This window comes from Perna viridis, chromosome 8 (genome assembly GCF_037379345.1).
Source record: "Perna viridis isolate PV_CMFRI_1.1 ecotype Kerala chromosome 8, ASM3737934v1, whole genome shotgun sequence".
NCBI classification, from domain to species: domain Eukaryota; kingdom Metazoa; phylum Mollusca; class Bivalvia; order Mytilida; family Mytilidae; genus Perna; species Perna viridis.
This window is the reverse complement of record NC_142452.1, coordinates 11694977-11714327: the sequence shown is the minus strand read 5'-3', so window position 1 is coordinate 11714327 and position 19351 is coordinate 11694977. Positions and strand designations below refer to the sequence as shown.

The following is a 19351-nucleotide window of genomic DNA, read 5'->3' as shown; positions in this document are numbered from 1 at the left end:
CGAAAATTTTCAAATTTCATTTTAGAAAACATTTAAACGCATTTTAATTCAAGAACCAATCGAAAAGAGCATTAGTATTCTGTATTAAGGTATAATATGGTACTATACAATGTATACTCTTACTTGCTTAAATCTTACACATTTTTACTGCCACACACAACCTAGTAGTGTAGCCAACTTTAAAATTTTGTCCTGATGAGTTTTCTAGAATCTTGGTTCCCTTAATTATTCTATATATACATTATATACGTGATGGAAAGATAAAAAAGGCAACAGTTATATTTGATAAATTATCAGATACTTTTTTTCAGTCAAAAAGAATACTGCGAAATCTCTGGCTTAATTAGTTCAAATGCAAACCACCTAATCTTTTTTGCCAATTGAAGTCCTACTGGACATGCCATTACTGGTAACCTAAGTTTTGTTAATAGACTTAATGCTATACATTTTTGCAAAAGGTCAAATTACCGTTATTCCCAGCACAGCAGCTGGATACAAAATGACAGAGTTTTGATAGACATAGTTGATTGAGGAATATATGTCAGAAAATGGACAAAAAGAGAAAAACAAGTAGAGTGACTTTGTTCTTGGATAATTCCCATTCGAAGTCGGCTTTTCTATTAGTCTCAGAATTCTTAAATCCGTTTTTTAAAACGATTTGCCAGTTCGTCTTAAGTGACAAATTTGTCGTAATAACAGTCACAGCTCTTGCAGGTGTTTCTTTCTTCTGGCAGCCATACCCTTTGCTGTATTTTTTTTTCAACTTTATAAACCAACTTTCCACATAAAAAGCTAAAATCAATTATGTGTGATCTCATTCACCAATGTTTATTATACTAAGCAAGGGACTAGAAGATATGCTTTTGATTGACTTGAGATTTCTTCTCATTATTAGAGTCTATTAGACTAGGCAGTGTACACATGGGCTTTTACTTGCTTGACATGTTACAAACATTTTAATTAATATAATTACACACTATGTATCTATGTTTACAATGTTTTTTTTCGTTAGCAGGACAATATAATATAAAACACTAGTTTACCTTACGGGTATTTTTTTTACTACACAAGTCGTCTAGTCTAACAACGAGTTGACTACATGTAGCTTTATGTTGTGCCCACAATGGCGGACCCGGGTGTGGGGGGCTCCTTAGAAAATTGCAATTTTCTTTCTTTAAAATGTTGAAAAATTGTTCAAGATACACTCAGAATGCAGGATTTGAGGTTTAATATTTCAAAATTTTCTTTGGTGGGGGCAAGCTCCCAAACCCCCTATTCTCATCGGTGATCCTGTCTATAATTTTTTTGGGCTTCCTTACCTAAAACACTGGATCCGCCACTAGTCCACAATTCAAACTTACACCATAAATCTTATGGTCAATATGGAAGCGGGAGTTTTTGCTAGACATTAACCTTGTTTAAGCATCTAAATCACTTCGGAAGGAACTAAGTGGCTAATCTCATTGTGTATGGCTTATCCTTGATTTTGCCAGATAATGTCTTAATTTCTGCCTTTCGGATTCATGATTATGAGTTGTGTAATTTTGGTATTGCCAGATTCGAGAAGGCTTAGTTGGTCGATTGGTCTTGATAAGTTGCCTTCTTGTCGACATTTGTTTTATCAGAAATTAGAACGTAACGAGGGACCAATCAAACGTAGATAGTTTGCATCTTTGTTCCAATAATTAAGTTTATGTAGGGATTGAATTATCGTTGGATCTTTCTAAAATCGTTCTTAGACTGTAAAACATATGCATAAGATGCTTTTTGTAACTGGAAGATGCCATGCGACTTATATTTATAAAAAAAAATAATCATAATAAAAGAACGCAATGACAAATACATCAGAAAAAAAACCAAATAATAAAAAAAGAAAATTAAAGAAAATTTAAAAAATAAATAAATAAATAAACAAAACAATACATGCTGAACATATCAACTAATACTATTTTTAACAGATCACTTGATGTTAAGAGATGAGCTATTAGTAAAGTGAAATTTAAATATATTTTTTTTTATTTTGGTAATGGGTGTTTAAAAAAGGACACAACGAATATGTTTAGATCATGACTTTGTGTCCTTATTACATTACTTCAGAACCATGCAGTTTTACTTAATTCTTTTGAAAGAGTAATCAAGGGAACCAAGGTTCTAGTGGAAATCAAAAGGAAGCAATCCAGGGACAAAGACCAAACATGGAAAACAAACATACACAACAAAGAACATTAAATAACTAAAATAATACACACAAAGTAACAAAAGCAAATGAGCAACTCGGACTCCACTAAAAACTGAGAGCATGGACCAGGTGCACTGTTAGGGTAAGTGTCTTCTGCTTTTCAAGAAACACCAGCTCATAAAAAGTAAATTCCGGGACAGACGCAAGAGGAAATGAAAACTATGACACGATGAACAAATCAGTTTTCATGGTGCAAATGGATACATCGTAACGATCCACGAGTTCATGATGGTGACCATAAAACTTCTGTAGTGATGTCTTCAATCTTGTAGCAACATAACCCTGTTCCAGAAACTTAACTGTAAGAAGTCTAGCGCGATACAAAAAGTCTGCGTAGTTACGGTAAGCTCTGACAATGTATGAGTTGTGATATGAAAACTCCGTACGCAGGTGCTGAAGGATGAAAGGAAAGTTGACAATTCTGAATGAAAAGTCATCACATTTGTCGTAAAGTTTTGTCAATAGTTTTCCTTTACCATCGATCTCTAAGTGTAGATAAAGATATGAGATTGACTTCACAGTGTCTGTAGTATCCTTTATCTCAAGTTCTTTGGGGTAGATGCGATGTATCAAATCTCCGAAATTAGGATTGTTTAAAGTGAAACTGAGATTAAAGGATCTAGCCAAAATTCTTTCTTTCGGATCAAATCAGCTATAAAGTCAGCCTCATAAGAGTGAAGGAATAGGTTAGCAAGTTTGTTGAAAAACACGACCACCACACTGGACAAATATGTTGTCGATTAAAAATTCCAGCATTTTGTAAACATCTTCCTCTGTATATTTGGAAGATGATTTGGAATTATTTCTTACAAAGTATGAGGAATCTCTACCAAGAACTATATATTGTTTAATGCTTTCTTTTAGATACCATGCTTACATATGGTTTAATGCCTTCCTATTTGTTTTACCATGCTTGATTTGTTCTTTTTCAACGTGCTTAATATATTGGTTTGGCTATGTCGATTAAATATTTGGGTTAATATTGACAATTTTTTCTCTCATTTCCAAGTTTCATAGTTAGTTGTCTTCCTTGAAGAAAGACAGGATTGAAGTCATCACTACATAAGTTTTATGGTCGTCATCATGAACTCGTTATGGTGTATCCATCTGCGCCATGAAAACTGATTTATTCAACGGGTCATGGTTTTCACTCTTTTGTTCTACCCCAGACTTGACTTTTTATGAGCAACTCGGTGGGTGTTTCTAGAAAAGCAGAGGACGCTTACCCTACATTGTATTTTCAGCTGCAGTTGTGTAAGTCTAAACTAAATAGTTTAGTTAAATCTTGTTTGTTATTCTATATGTATAGTGTCATGAATTTCATTGAGTATAACGGTTCATACATGTACATAAGAAAAGTTATGGACGTCTTGTAGCTTCAGGAATTATGTTCAGAGTACATTGTGTTTAGTCATTTATTCACTATAAAACAAGGAGCATTGTTGGAAAACATACATTTGCTTACAATAGTAAAATAGAGTGAAACTTCAGGTCCTTTGGGTGTTCACATTTATACATGTAAATATGAGATTTGGGTGTAATATGGTATGGCAATGTTGTTGTTCTTTACACAGAAATACACTAATAAATTGTTGACATATATGCATTGTTGATCAAAACAGAGATCAAATACCATTGCAGTCAGTCTGGGAGAGTAAAGATCGGTTAAGGTAAGTAAATTTTAGAACTTATGACAAGTTTGTAACTCGTGCGCCCAAGTTAGAAATTTGTGTGCACAAGATTTGAAACTGGTGCACACAAGTTTGTAACAAGATTCGAAACCCTGGTGCGCAATACTTGAAACCAGTGCACACAAGTTAGTAGCTCGAGCGCGCAAGTTAGTAAGTTGTGCCTACAAGTTTGTATCTCGTACACACAAGATGCAAATTATTTTTTATTATAGATGGCAGTGTTTTTATAAATGTTCCCAGTGTAATAAATTTCGATAATCCACACTGTGAAATAAATTCGATCACTCGTGCCAAGAACGTTTAAAGATTTAAGTAGTAGTCTTTATAAGAATCATGCAAAACTGTAAAATATGATACACCTAAAAAAGGCTACATATTCTTATTTTTGTTATTAAGTTACGTTAAAGGGCAATCCAGCCAACATGGTTCAACAGGTTTTCACCCGATTTAGACCACCGATTCCTTCTTAGAAAAGATCAAGCTAAAGCCAAGCAATATGTGTTCTTTTTGTAAACTAGATGAAGAAACCATCGCACATTTACTTTAGGACTGTCATGTCACAAAACATTTTTCGTCATCATTTTTGCATCAAATACATCTATACAACAGAGACTTCGCTTTTGCTAAGCAGCAAGTACTATTAGGGTTTTCTTCAGAAGATCCATTTTCTAACTGTTGTTTATACTTGCAAAAAAGACTATTTATACAGACGTAAACTAAAGGAAATTACACCAAATATGGTTGGCCTCTGCAACCGTATTGGACAGTAACAATCTCTTGAAAGTTATGTTGCAAACAAAAATTGCACATTTAAGGGATTTAAAAGATACTGGACTCCTTTACAAGCTATTTTTCCATCATAATTTTACTACACAGGAGAATTGTTGTTTATCAATTTCTCTTATTGCAGTCCAAACTTATATATTACAATGAATGAGTGGTAGGTGAATGATGTGAGAATGGAAATAGAATATATTTACTCTTTTTTTCATGTTATTTTGTAAATATGTTATATGTATCTGTAAAATGTTTGTATGTCAGTAATAATTTCTGCATTAAGAATACCTTGCACATCATAATCGGGTGGTGATGTAAGGGAATTGTGTAAAATCCTGACTAGTGAAAAAAGGGGGAAAAAGGAAAGAAAAAGTACTGAACTTTATTTTGAGATAATTGATTCTTAATGTGGGCTTTTTTTTTTTACAAATATATATGTTTATATGTTTTTTGATAAGAGTATTTTCATTATTTCGACAACTTCTAAAAAAAACAGGTATATTGAATTTCTTTTAAAAAAATAAATACAGATCACTCAAAATAAAAATAAAGAAACAATCATACCTACTTTCATTGAACTCTGTATGATTGTTTCTGAGGAAACGATTTTTGAAAGAAGTAACATCAAAACAGCAAAATTCATCCAAAAAGGGCAATAACTCAAACAATGGCCAACAGATTTTCACCAAAATTAGACCTACAAAAGGTCTCATCATGCTAACCAATTTTACCTATGCCAGAATTTGGTTAAATCTAACAGTTTTGGAGATATATGAAAAAAAAACTGTATTTTGATCCCTGTGTTCTATTTTAGTAACAGCTACCATATTTTTTCACAGCTCAAAATTCCAAACAATGTCATTTTGCACAGGATACCACTAAGGAACAATCATGCCAAATCCAATCATGGTAGATTTTATTGCATTGTTAGATTGTGATAAAGATTGTGCACTATGAAAGGGGGATAAGTTAAGATTCTGCAATACAAAGTATATAAATATTTTAATAAATATCTCTTTTGCTCTTGTTGTCTTTAAGTTTCAAAAACTGATTTTTTTTTACAGAATCAAAGGAATAAATTAGAAACATAAAAAGTTTGGGATATTGTACTTATGTAGGACCTGCCAAGTCTTAAGAAGTAGTTGTACTGATTATAACATGGATATATAGTACAGGATGACAGGGAAATGATATTCACTCATATGAAAATATGATAGAAACATTAAAATATCATATCAACTTTTAATTGTTCATTAAATTAAATTCATATCTACATACATGTGTATATTACAAGTATATAACAATGGACGGAGCATTAATTCTACAATTTCACATGTATAAATACACACATGTATATTCAAAACAACTCATATCAAATATATTCTCAATGGAATAAATATGGTCACATGTCTTGTATTACTCTTGGACAAATTCACGAGTTTGATGTCATCAAAGAAAATTGAATAGTTACAACATTATTTACTATCATTTTTACACTTGTGACTTAGTAAAACTGACTTTATTATTTTGCTCAATGTTATGATATATTAACACAAAAGAATCATACTGTATAACATCTGACTGAAATGGATTATTGATTTAAAATTGTACAATTAATATCTACTCTTAAAAAGCACTTTTTTATGCTTGAATTTTGTTTCTTTCATCTACGAAAAAAACCTGGTGTCTGTAGCACTCACATTGAAATTCTTATAAAGTTTAAAGTGTTGACATATCATAATATTGAGTAAAAATAATTCTACACAAGAAACATTTTCACTATAAAATAAAAATTGTAAAAAATAATCATAATATAGTAAAACATGTCTAGACTGAACCTTGGATAAACTGGTAACCAATTAATAAATGCAACCAGGTGGTAATTAAAATTGAGAGATTTCCTATCATTTTACATCATCCAAGTTTTCTACAGATTCTTCTTGACAATTTCGCCACTCTCTGTGGTAAAATTAATTTTTTTAACATGCTCCCTAAAGCTGGCATATTGAAAATCTCAATTTTAACACCTCAAGTAGACAAATAATTCAAGCCATCATTTCTGATGGAGAATCTATATTTTAACCTGACATCTTCAAGTTCCATTGCACAATGAACCTGAATACCTGTCCATAGTAACACAATTTAGCGTAGTAATGACAGGTTTGACTGTAAAACATTGACAGGAAAGTAATATATTGTATTGGCCTCAATACCTGTATCATGGGCATTAGTGTTATACAATGACTATGTCTTGGGACAGTTTTAAGATTATTGACTATAATGTAAATATTCAGATGTTTCGTGTGTTAAAGCTAATTCAATTTCATGATCTATTCTATCACAGTGAAACCTGTCTAAAGCAAACACCTTTTGGACTTTAAACTTGGTTCAGTATAGACAGGTGTTTAATTTACCAAGGTTTAACATACAGGAGAGGGCTTACATAGGCTGAGCCTGCTGCCTAATCCTTTTCATTCATGTTGAATAAATTAAACTAAATACATTACATCTGATATGAAGGGACTATCAAAAAGTTTGGTTTAGACAGGTTATTTAGGGTTCAATTTAGACAGGTTATTCAGGGTTCTGTTCAAACAGGTTATTTAGGGTTCAGTTTAAACAGGTTTTTCAGGGTTCAGTTTAGACAGGTAACAGTGATTTACATGTAAAGACTATTGTTCCTTGAGTATCCTCACACTAAGCCTCAAGTCTTTCTTTACAAATAAAATTAAGAGAGGAGCATGACTTTCACAAGAAAGGGTGGCTATGTATAGAATTTCTGTAGATATAAACTAATAATTTTCAGTACAAACATACTAGTAAAAACTACAAGAAACAAATTTATTTACATAAATAATGATTAGAAACAGTTTACACATTTGCACTCCCTTTCGTATCACCTATCAAATCACATACATATCTCAGCACTAAAATACTACCATTACAAAATATACACCTAATAATTAATATAAAGATATAGAGCGCATTTGACTGGTAATAAACTGGCCACAGAGTAGTTCTTGTCAATAAGTAAATATTGTCACCTAAACTTTTGTGTTTTCCTTTCAAAAATCATTAATGAAGGAGCTGGTATAGCAACATTTTACAGATAAATTACACTAATATACATTTTCAATGACATATTTCAGTAAACAAATAAAAGTAAAATGGCAAGAATAATTTTATTGACAAGAATTACTCTGACCAATAGTCACGCAGGAATTTTGTTTCCATTCTTTCATAGCTCAATAAATAAAAGCTAAGAATATCATCATATAAATTCTTACAATTACAAAATTTTTACTGGTTTACCTAGCGTTTATCATACCTTAATTTTGTTTTTAAAAATTGTTAACTTGTGTAATCTCTCTTCCTGCATGATTCATATGAGAAATGATTTTTCAAATAACATCCTTGATATGATAATATTTAATGATATCACAGACATCCTTTGCAAAATAAAAAAACCTCTTATTTAAAATCTAAAATTACTTCTGCTACAAACAAAATCTAACGAAACATGCTAACAAAGCCATAGATATAGTCACTGCCACAGAATGTCTTAATGAATTAGATGCCCCTGTACCAAAGGGGTAGAAAAAGTCATTAGGCACTTTGGCAATAAATACTGGAGCATCACCAACAGCACCAGTGGCAGGCTCCGTAACATCTATGAAGGATACAGATTGGCTGATTTCAAATCTTTGATCTACACCAGCATTTCCTGGTGTACAAGCAGATCCTGAGCACTAAAAAAATGAAGTCAGTATTTAGATTTTCATATAAATAATGGTTGCCAACTCTGTTTCATAAAAAGTTAACTCCATGTAAGTATCTTAGACCTAATTATTCTTAAAGGTCCAATTTCCTAAATACAGTAATAATAATAAGTTTTATATCACATCAATGTATAAACCATTTATTGAGATAGGGACCTACGAAATGTATGTTTAAGCCTATCTATTCATTGATATGACACCCAATGACGTGGGTGTTAAAATAACATTGACCCAAAGTAAAGATTAATTTGTCATAGAAGGAGACTTTGATTAGATAGAAATCTAAATGTTGGTCAGATGCTCAGGCCACAAAGCTTTATAAGTGTGTATACATGTACATCCTAATGGTCAAATGGAGTAGGTCATCGTTTCAGGGATGATCTGGCGTAAAGAGAAAAGCCCAATGTTGGACAATAACGGGCGCTATGTTTCGTGTAGGTAAAAGACCCCATTCATAAATTTCTTCTGATTATACCCATTTCAGCCATTTTCTAGTGGCAATCAAATTAGCCATTTCCTTATTTCCCATCCCCATTTAATATTCTAATCTGTTCCAAAATGGTTGCTACAACTGGTTCTTGTACTGATTATGTATGAAATATTTGTAGTTGGATTTTAAAGAAACAATCAATCAATGAATTATTGATATGACACCCAATCAACTATTTCAGCCTGAACTATACATCTTATGAACATATTGTGGTCAAACACATGTACCTAGGAACAAAAAAAGAACCTACTTTTATGTCACCAACTGACATAATTTTTTAAAAATTTCTTATAATTTTTTCAAATATTTCATTGAAAGTTACTGAAGTTGGTATTACTGATATAAGGATAGTATCTAAACTGAAAACAACTGATGTGAAAGTTCTGGTTTACAATGTTGCTAGATTTACATAGTAAGCTTGGGAAATCAAAATCAAATAATGGTATAGCAATACTTACAGTATATGTCACTAACTGTTCATTTTCGTATTTAAAAGCTACACCCAGGATTTTAGCTTGTCTATTGGCAACAGACCCCACATAAGCATAGACAATCTGGATGTGCATTCCCATAGATAGCAGACAGGATTGACTATCTGATGGTGACTGGCAGAAAAAGAATAGAACATTATACTAAGAGTTAAGCCACAATAACTATATGATATCCCAATTTTCAAATCATGGATTAATTTACTTCTTAGAAACTCAAATTCACTTGCTTACATATGGTTTATTTACTGTAAAAGTTCTATTAATCGTGTGCTACCAATTTTCGTGTTATTTGTGTGTAGAACAAACCACAAAATTGGGTTCGCAATAGAAGGAGATTTCCATGGATGTGTGTACTGAAAAACCTCAAAACCATGAATTCAAGAATCCGCGAACTTGTGTTTCTTCCGTCATCACAAAAAATTGGTATTCATGAATTAAAGTACCTTCATAGTAAATTCTGACACAAGAAATAGTTGAAAATGGTACACAGGAAAAGCATTTTCAACCTCCAACAGCCTCATAATTATTTTGACAAAGTATCAATAAAATTATGATAACAAAAAATTATATAATTCTGTTCCACCAAATTACACAGTAGATTTTTTAACATTAAAGTTAACAAAAATGTATTGTAGAAAATTTTAACTATTTTTATCAAAAGAGTTAAGTACTGAGCAGAGGTTCAAATTTTCTTTCTTAAGTGTAAGGTTCTGAACCTCCCAGTTTCAAATCAATAATCACTTTAAGAAAATAAAAGTTCCCAATAAAATATCAATGTAAAAGGTTGAAAGTCCAAAACTTAGGTAAATTACATTTCAAAACAGTCCTAGGTCAAAAATTAAAGGGGTATGGACCACCACCAATGTAAACCCTTGCTGCATTAAATGTACTTATTAATCTTACCCCTACAGTTCCACCTGGGAACTCTAGAATAGGTACCCAGTCACCTGTCTGTTCTGGTTCTGAGTTACCAAATGTAGCAACATATCTATTCAAATCAGGGTTAGCATTGATAAAATCGTCAGTACCCTCTAAAGCTAAGTTAATAGCATCCTGCATGTAGCTACAGTACTGTTCAGTTGTAATTGTGTCTAAGTTTATACTAAAAAAAAGACAATAAAAGATTATAAATAGAAAATGAACTAGGAGATTGGATCCTCAGTTAATGTGTATAAGGTTATTGCATGAATAATGGATTTTACTGTCCTCATGAGCATTTTGTACTGAAGGAGTTTAGATGAACATTATACAGTTAACCCTCTCTGACCAAACTCATGGTCACATAAGACATCAAACAGGTCTACTTGACATAGAATGCATTACATGATAGAGTAACTTTTATCATAGTCTTTTAAGACAGGTTATTGCTGAATACAGGTCCCTTAGACAAGTCTGACTGTATGTACAGGTGCATGTATTATAAGGGGCAATATTCACTTATATTTAAGCAATATCCCTTTCATTTCATAGCAAAGTTCAGAATATGTTTAAAATGCCTTTTTAATAAATAATATGAATTTGAGACTGCAATTTGCACCAGTGCAATAAATGACTAGATTAGGTACTGATGTTTGATGACTTTTTAGTGTAAATTTTATAGCACAATACAACAGACCCTTTGAGTTTTTAAAAGTCAATGAGCATGTGAGATGTACTGTATAAGTGGCTTTTTTTTTTTGTAAGTGGAAAATTTTGTGTTTTTGTTCAAAAGCAGGGTGAGGTTTTTTTATGTGTAATGTAATTTTAACGAGAAGCAAACTGTTCAATGAATCGGACGAAGATGAATAACTCTGTTTTATCTTCATAAGTATTTTGCATGATTTAATTTTGGCATTCCACTTTCACCGTGAATATAGCGAAAATAACCACTTAAATGATATACTTCAGCAGAGTAGGGATAGGGTAAACAGTAGAACAATAAAATTGCAGAAGGGTATACTGAGCATGCTCCACAAACTCTTATCAACTATCCTCAGTTAACATGAAAGGGTCTATATCATATTTCTTCCCACTCATAAACTTACTGCCAAGCTTAACAAAACTATGACTTTATGGGACACTATATGGTGTGTAATTTGTTTAGAATATTGAATAAAGTGTTTGGAAGAGTAATCAAGGGAACCAAGGTTATAGCGGTAATCAAAAGAATGTAATCAGGGACAAAGACCAGACATGGAAAACAGACATACACAACAAAGAACATAAAGTAACTAAAATCATATATACAAAGTAACAAAAGTAAATGCGCAACTCAGACTCCACTAAAAACTGGGAGCATGGACAAGGTGCACTGGTAGGGTAAGCGTCCTCTGCTTTTCTAGAAACACCCGCTGAGTTGCTCATAAAAAGTCAAGAAATAACCCTAAAAAATTTACATATATTTTTTTCAATTATGAGGATAATCAAATGCTTGAAGTTTCTTAATACCAACAATGGTAAAATACTGGTATGTGTGGGTATAATATAAAAAAAATCATATTCTCTAAACCAAGAAAAGATAATTACCTTAGCAGACATCCTGATCTGATTTCCTGTCCAAAATTGACTTGAACACGGTTTCCAGCATCTGTAGAGCAATCTCCATTGGCTGTTGACTTTACCACAGTAAGATCATAGCCATTTTCAACTATAACCATTCTGTTCCCAAAGGACTCATTTACAAACCGAATACCAGCTCTGACTGGTTTTCCAACAACGTAACCAGGATTACCACTCCACTTAGTTGTATTGACATCATTGACCTGGAAAACAAGATACAGTCTTAATGCACTATTGTCCCAAGAATCATTTCATCAATAGAGAGCAACTTAGTTATCCACCCAGTTTCCATATTATAAAATAAATCTCTCATACCGGTAGTCATTTTTTTACCCTTAAAGGGCAATAACTCTAACATCGAACACAAGATCTTTATGAAAATTTTGGCATAGGTCCATCTCACCATGCTGATCAATTTTTCTCTCAGATTTGGCTAAACCCATTGGTTTTCGAGTAATTCTAACAAATCCTCAATTTTTACAATCCATCCTACAAGTTCTCTGAGGTAAAGATTAAAAAAAAAAATCCATTTCAGGACCCATAACTCAATTATTCCTCAGGTCTCATTAACCACTTCCGGGTCAAATGGCCACCTCCCTATGTAGTACAAAGCCCACAATGAACCTAGAAATATGCATTGTAAGTGCATTATTTGTGTGTATTCTGATTAAAAGTAGTCAGAATAAAGCTGAGAATGTGTACTTTAAAATCATATTTGTAATTTACTACATAAGTGTATGAATATTGTTTACATGTGTGAGTAATTTGCCCCCATGCTGTCAGTTAGCAGAAAAGGTAACAAGAGGTTCCCAGGAGCCTGAATTGCTCACCTGGTTAAAGTTTGTCTTTCAAGAGCAATAAATTTAACAAGGAGTGGTCCAACAATTTTGACTCAACAAGACTCTAGTAGGACTATCTTAGGGATCATTTCAGCGATTGAAAATTTCTTTCTATCTATTATAGTTTTCAAGATATTGGCTCAAAACTGTAAAAAAAATCATTTTTCATCTTCCAAGGGCAATAACTCTTACAAGGAAACAAAGACCTTATAAAAAGGGTTATATGGAAAAAAAAAACTGTCTGACCCCTAGGTTCTATTTTTAGTAATAGCAGCCATGTTTTTTGATGGATTAAAAATCCGCACACCATACAGAATACTCCAAGGAACATTCATACTAAGTTTGGTTCCAATTAGAGGAGAAGATTTTTGAAAGAAATAACATTAAAAATAGCAAAAAAAAAAAAGTCTAAAAAGGGCAATAATTCCAACATGGCTTAACATATTAAAATGATAATTTGACCACAGATAGATCTCATCATGCTGAACACTTTTACTCATGTCAGAATTTGGCTAAACCTAACGCTTTTGGAGATATATGCGAAAAACTACTGTCTGACCCCTATGTTCTATTTTTAGCAGTGGCTGCCATGTTTTTCGACGAATCAAAAATACCCACATCAGTTCTATGCATGATACCCCAAGAAACATTCATACCAAGTTTGGTTCCAATTGGTCAAGTAGTGTCAGGAGAGAAGAGTTTTAAAAATAATTTTAGCGACGACGTATGCCAAGTGATGGCAATAGCTCACATGGGTTTTGGCCAGGTGAGCTAAAAATGTTGATTTTCAGTATTTTTTATTCAAGTAAATTTTGTGAAGAATTTCTACAGTCATCGTACCATTAGAATAATGACTTTAAAAGCCTTATTTTCCAAGCTTCGCAATGGTATGTAACTTTCAGGTGTCATTTGTCCTGGGAATTCACAGTGAAACATCGAAAATTACTTGTTTAACATGTAAAGTAATGGAAACGTTAGAAGTGGTTAGTGAGACCTCACCGAATCTTTCTAAAAATTTTGGCATAAGTCCATCCTGCCCATCATGCTGAACAAATTTACCCAAGCTAGATTATAGCAAATCCCAACTGTTTTTGAGTTATGTGCATACATCTGCAATTTGACCTCTAAGGTCTATTTTTAGTAATGGTGGCGAAGTTTTTTGCTATGTGAAAAATCCCCATGCATGTTTTTCATAACATTCATGCTAAGTTTTATTTCAATCTATCCAGTAGTTTCAGAGGAGAACTTTTAAAAAATTGGAACTGGAAATTTTGGGAAAAAAATCCATTTCAGGACCCATAACTCATTCATTCATCAACAAATCTTTCTGAAAATTTTGGCATAGGTCCATCGGCATCCCATCATCCTGAACAATTTTAGCCCAGCTAAATTTTAGCTAAACCGGACTGTTTTTGAGTTATTTGCAAAATTCTGCAATTTGACCCTTATGGTCTATTTTTAATAACAGCAGCCCTGTCTATCAAGTTAAAAAAAAATTCCCTCACAAGAAATGTTAAAAAAAATCCATAGGAACATTCATACAAAGTTTGGTTACAATATGTTGAGTAGTTTAATAGAAGATGTTTGAAAAATTTACGGACGACAACAAAGGACACATAGTGATGGCAATAACTCCAACACATATACCCTATGTCAGAATTTGGCTAAACTAATGGTTTTGGAGATATATGTGAAAAACTTCCTTCTGAACCCTTTGTTCTCTTTTAAGTCAAGGTGGCCATGTTTTTCAAAGGATCAAAAATCCCCATTACAGATCTATGCAGGATATCCCAAGGAACATTCATACTAAGTTTGGTTCAAATTGGTCAAGCAATGTCAGGGGAGAAGAGTTTCAAAACTTATTTTAACTATGATCACAGACCCCAAGTGATGGCAATAGCTCACATGGCGTTCGGCCAGGTGAGCTAAAAAATAAACACAAAATATGATATTTGTAAATATTCAAGACATATCTAAAAAAATTGAAATCTTAATTTACAGGTACATCAGATATGATTGAAACATCAGTTCAAAAAAGACCTGGGATACCCTGCTGCACATGAACAAAAAACATATGGTCAATTATCTCCCCTGGGCCATACAGCATCACAATGCCCTGATGCTATATTTCTTACCAAGATGCTATCTGAAAAAAAAATTCCCATACTCCAATATAAATGTGATGCCATAATTTTTAGATGCAAGATGCTATATTGAAGTTCAGGGGGTTACCAGGAAGACTTTACATTAGTTTGAAACACTAGGATCTAACCACCTTTGTAAAAAATTATTTCTTACTTAAATTGTTATCTCTATAAAAAAAATTAAGATGCAGTATATGAAGGGTATCCCATGGATACATATTGTGCACTTGTTTATGCTACTTTACAAAGACTCATTTTTTGGGCCATATTCTAAATATGATCTGTCTAATTCTGAATTTTGTGATTTTTAGCATTGATACAATGTACTATGAAAGAGTAATCAAGGGAACCAAGGTTATAGCAAAAGAATGTAATCCAGGGACAAAGATCAGACATGGAAAACAGACATACATAACAAAAAACATTAAGTAACTGAAATCATACATACAAGTAACAAAAGCAAATGAGCAACTCAGACTCCACTAAAAACTGGGAGCATGGACCAGGAGCACCGGTAGGGTAAGCGTCCTCTGCTTTTCTAGAAACACCCGCTGAGTTGCTCACAAAGTCAAGTCCGGGGTAGAAGAAAGAGGAAAAGGAAACTATGACACGTTGACCAAATCAGTTTTCATAGCACAGATGATACACAGTAGTGATCCATGAGTTCATGATGATGACCATAAAACTTCTGTAGTGATGACTACAATCTTGTAGCAACATAACCCTGTTCCAGAACCCTACTTGTTAGAATTCTAACGTGATACAAAAAGTCTGCATAGTTCGGCAAGCTCTGGCATAAAGCATGAGTTTTTCGACGGATAAAAAATCCCCACATCAGTTCTATGCATGATACCCCAAGGAACATTCATACCAAGTTTGATTACAATTGGTCAAGTAGTGTCAGAGGAGAAGGTTTTGAAAGAAATAACATAAAAAATAGCAAAAATCTTTGAAAAAGGGCAATAACTCAAACATGGCTTAACGGATTAAAACCAAAATTTCAGATCTCATCATGTTGAACACTTTTACCCATGTCAGAATTCAGCTAAACCTAACGGTTTAAGAGATATATGTGAAAAACTACTGTCCTAACGGTTTAAGAGATATATGTGAAAAACTACTGTCTGACCCCTATGTTCTATTTTTAGTAATGGTGGCCATGTTATTGACGAATCAAAAATCCCAACACCAGTTCTATGAAGGATACCCCAAGGAATATTCATACCAAGTTTGGTTCTATTAAGTCAAGTAGTTTCAGAGGAGAAGAGTTTTGTATAATTTTTAATGACGACGGTGACGACGACAACGATGGAAGCCAAGTGATGGCAATAGCTCACATGGCCTTTGGCCATGTGAGCTAAAAATTGTTAACAACGACAACGGACACCAAGTGATGGCTAAAAAGTTAAGTTTTGCAGATAGCTCACTAAAGTACCAACTAAGCCAGCATAGAAAATGAGCATGTAATGGTGTATTCTTATGTTTACACCATGTGTAGAAAGGTTATGATTATACTTACACTAGCAAATGAAGATTTGAAGGTCTGAGAAAGTGGTAAGTTTGTAGTAGTAATGTCTTGTAAGACAAAACTAACATTTACTGAAGATATTCCATTTGTAGCATCATGGGTGATTATATACTCAACCTACAAAAGAAGATTATAAGTCATATTCTAAATCTGTGAACAATAGGGGAACCAAGTTTTTAGATTGGTATAAACAGCTAAACATCACAGAGAAATCCAATAAATCTTTAGTATGTTTCATTAAATATTTTTATTATTTAATACTTGACCACTAATTCAAAAAATAATTAAAAGCTTAAAGCTGCATTAGCTGCCAAATTTGTTCAGTTTTGATTCAACTGAAATTTGCTGATTTAATGAAATAAGTTTATAGCAATACAGTTAAAGCAACAAGTGTCGATATTATCTACAGAATATTGTGAAAATGGTTTTTTTTAATATGAGAAGATCAGTAGCTCTGATCTAACTATTATACACTATTACTTCTGGAGATAGCCAACAAGACATTTACCTGGGTTAAAAATACTTTAACCTTGGTAAAAAATAACAATAAAGGCAACACAGGTAAGCATGTGTCTTGTTTTCATTTCATTTCATCTATTTCTTGATTAGTTTTCAAATGAATAATGACCATATTTAAGCCACATTATATCACAATAAGTAAACTTCAAAAGGATCATTGCATTATATTCGAAGTTTTTTCCAGAAACAAAAAATCACAAATATGACAGCTAATGCAGCTTCAAGTGTTCCCATTAGAATCTGAAGTCTATATATTTATATGCAAATTAAGTGATAGTCCGTAGGGTGTATATATTTATCAATCTAATCAAAATTTGACCTATCAATTGTTCCTTTCGGTTACTGTGTGTAGGACAAAACAATACTCCATTCTACTTTCTGTTCAGAAGACGTTTTCAAAATCCTCAGGTTTTTACCTTGAAATAATGCTTTCAAAATCATGAAAGATGAGATCTGATTGGCTGATCAGAAAGATACATGCAGTGACTGAATGAAACAACTGATAGGTCTTATTCCCCAATTCCTTCTCAATATAACACAAACCTCTTTAACCACATTAGAACATGTAGCTCCATTGTAAGTAGGAGCTGGTACTGTATCCACAGGAAAGTTACAGACTTTCTGTACACCAGCAGAATCACGACAAATAACACCAGATAATCCTATATCAATTGTATAACTGTTGTTGTATAGGTTAATCTGTGTGGGAGGAACTGTAACAGAGGAAAGAAATCTGATTGGATAACAATCCTAATAAACAAATCTGATTGGATAATATTTTTAATAATAAAACAGTTATTTAACATAGGAAATGTTATGGAGATGAATAACAGTACTTTATGTAAGTTCCTTTTCCACACATTAAAACTCAGAACTGAATTACTTAATGTATAATTTGGAAACCAATTTACTGTATTTGCTTCTCTGATGTGTACTATCTTATGGTATGTTGTTATAATACTGCTGTATGTTTTAATAAAATAATAAAAAAAATGAAATCTGATTGGATAACATTTTTAATAACAAAATTTAACTTGTTAACATTATAGAAAATAAATCTGATTGGATAATATTAATAATGATATCTGATTGGATACCATTCTTAATAATAAAATCTGTTTGAATAATATATCAAAAATAAAAAAATCTGATTGGGTTACATTTTCAACGAAATCCGCTTCGATAACATTTTCAATAATGCAATAATGATATTAAGTAGTTTTAATTCAAATTATATTGATCTACTAACTTTTATCTGTATTAATTAAGGAAAAAGACAAAACTCACTGACAACTTTCTATTGATACTTTTTAATTTTTGGTATCAATTACACAAAGCATCAATCCAACATCTTAAGTCAAGTATAACCATGTAGATTTATATAGTGTAAAAAATACCAAACATCAAGTAATATACATGACAGCAGAAAGGCCAATCTACATGTACTTAAAGTCATGAAATTAAATAAGATTTCCTGTCAACCAAGTAATAATTAGTCAGAAATCAATCATACTTCATGGCAAATTTTACTATCACTTGTCAAAAAATGTTGAAATTGGACAGACATGGTTGCATAAATGCCTACAAGAAAGATGCATAAGAAAGATAGATTAAAAGCAAGAATATCTTCCTTAGTTTATTTCATATCAATTACAAAGATCACATTTTTTATTGAGGAGGCTTATTTAACTTTTACACTAAATATGAATTATATACCATACATGGAACAAGTCAGAGAATCTGAAACAATCATTCAACAACGAAATATTTTTTTTTGCAGTCGTAAAATGTTTACATGAACAACAGAAGGTATGGTTACAGTTACATTTATGTTATATATTTACCATAATTTGACTTAACAGAATATTTGAAAGTCCTAAAGCACTGAGGCTTCATTCTGTGTATTTAATATGGGGCTACAATAATGTAGCTCCTTTATCATACTCTGATAGAAATTATTGTTGCTGGACTTGGATTCATGCTATCTTATATTTTTGGTTTTGAGTTCCTTTGAATCCTGAACTTCTCATTATTCAGTTCCTATGTTGCTGATGAGAAATTACTCCTTGAAATATATATACTGCATACCCACATTAGCAATATTTAAATGATTAGTATTTTTGAATAATGAATGAAGCTTGTGTTGCATTTCCTAAATGTTATCAAAACATGATCAACAGAGTGATCTGAGTATGTATACTTAATTAAGAGAAACTAGTGTATTCAGAGATAGGAAGGTCTGTATGGTTCTATAAATCTATAATCTGAGTATGTATACTTAATTAAGAGAAACTAGTGTATTCAGAGATAGGAAGG

At 32.3% G+C, this 19351-nt stretch overlaps 1 protein-coding gene and 1 long non-coding RNA gene across 5 annotated transcripts in view; one reads left to right on the top strand and one right to left on the bottom strand.

The window, feature by feature from the left end:
• Positions 1-23: 23 nt before the first annotated feature.
• Positions 24-5980, top strand: LOC148609341 (uncharacterized). Its single transcript, XR_015914703.1, has 2 exons — positions 24-89; positions 5772-5980. It is a non-coding gene; the product is annotated as an uncharacterized LOC148609341 (long non-coding RNA).
• Positions 5936-19351, bottom strand: part of LOC148609340 (tectonic-3-like) — a 34199-nt gene continuing 20783 nt past the window's right edge. For all 4 annotated transcript variants that reach the window (XM_088542051.1, XM_088542052.1, XM_088542053.1 and 1 more), the window contains 6 exons: positions 17579-17748; positions 16508-16633; positions 11973-12208; positions 10371-10569; positions 9435-9581; positions 5936-8456 (listed from right to left, as the gene is read on the bottom strand). In XM_088542051.1, coding sequence (XP_088398177.1) covers positions 8205-8456; positions 9435-9581; positions 10371-10569; positions 11973-12208; positions 16508-16633; positions 17579-17748 — 1130 coding nt within the window. In that variant the 3' untranslated portion in view covers positions 5936-8204. The remainder of the gene's footprint in view (positions 8457-9434; positions 9582-10370; positions 10570-11972; positions 12209-16507; positions 16634-17578; positions 17749-19351) is intronic.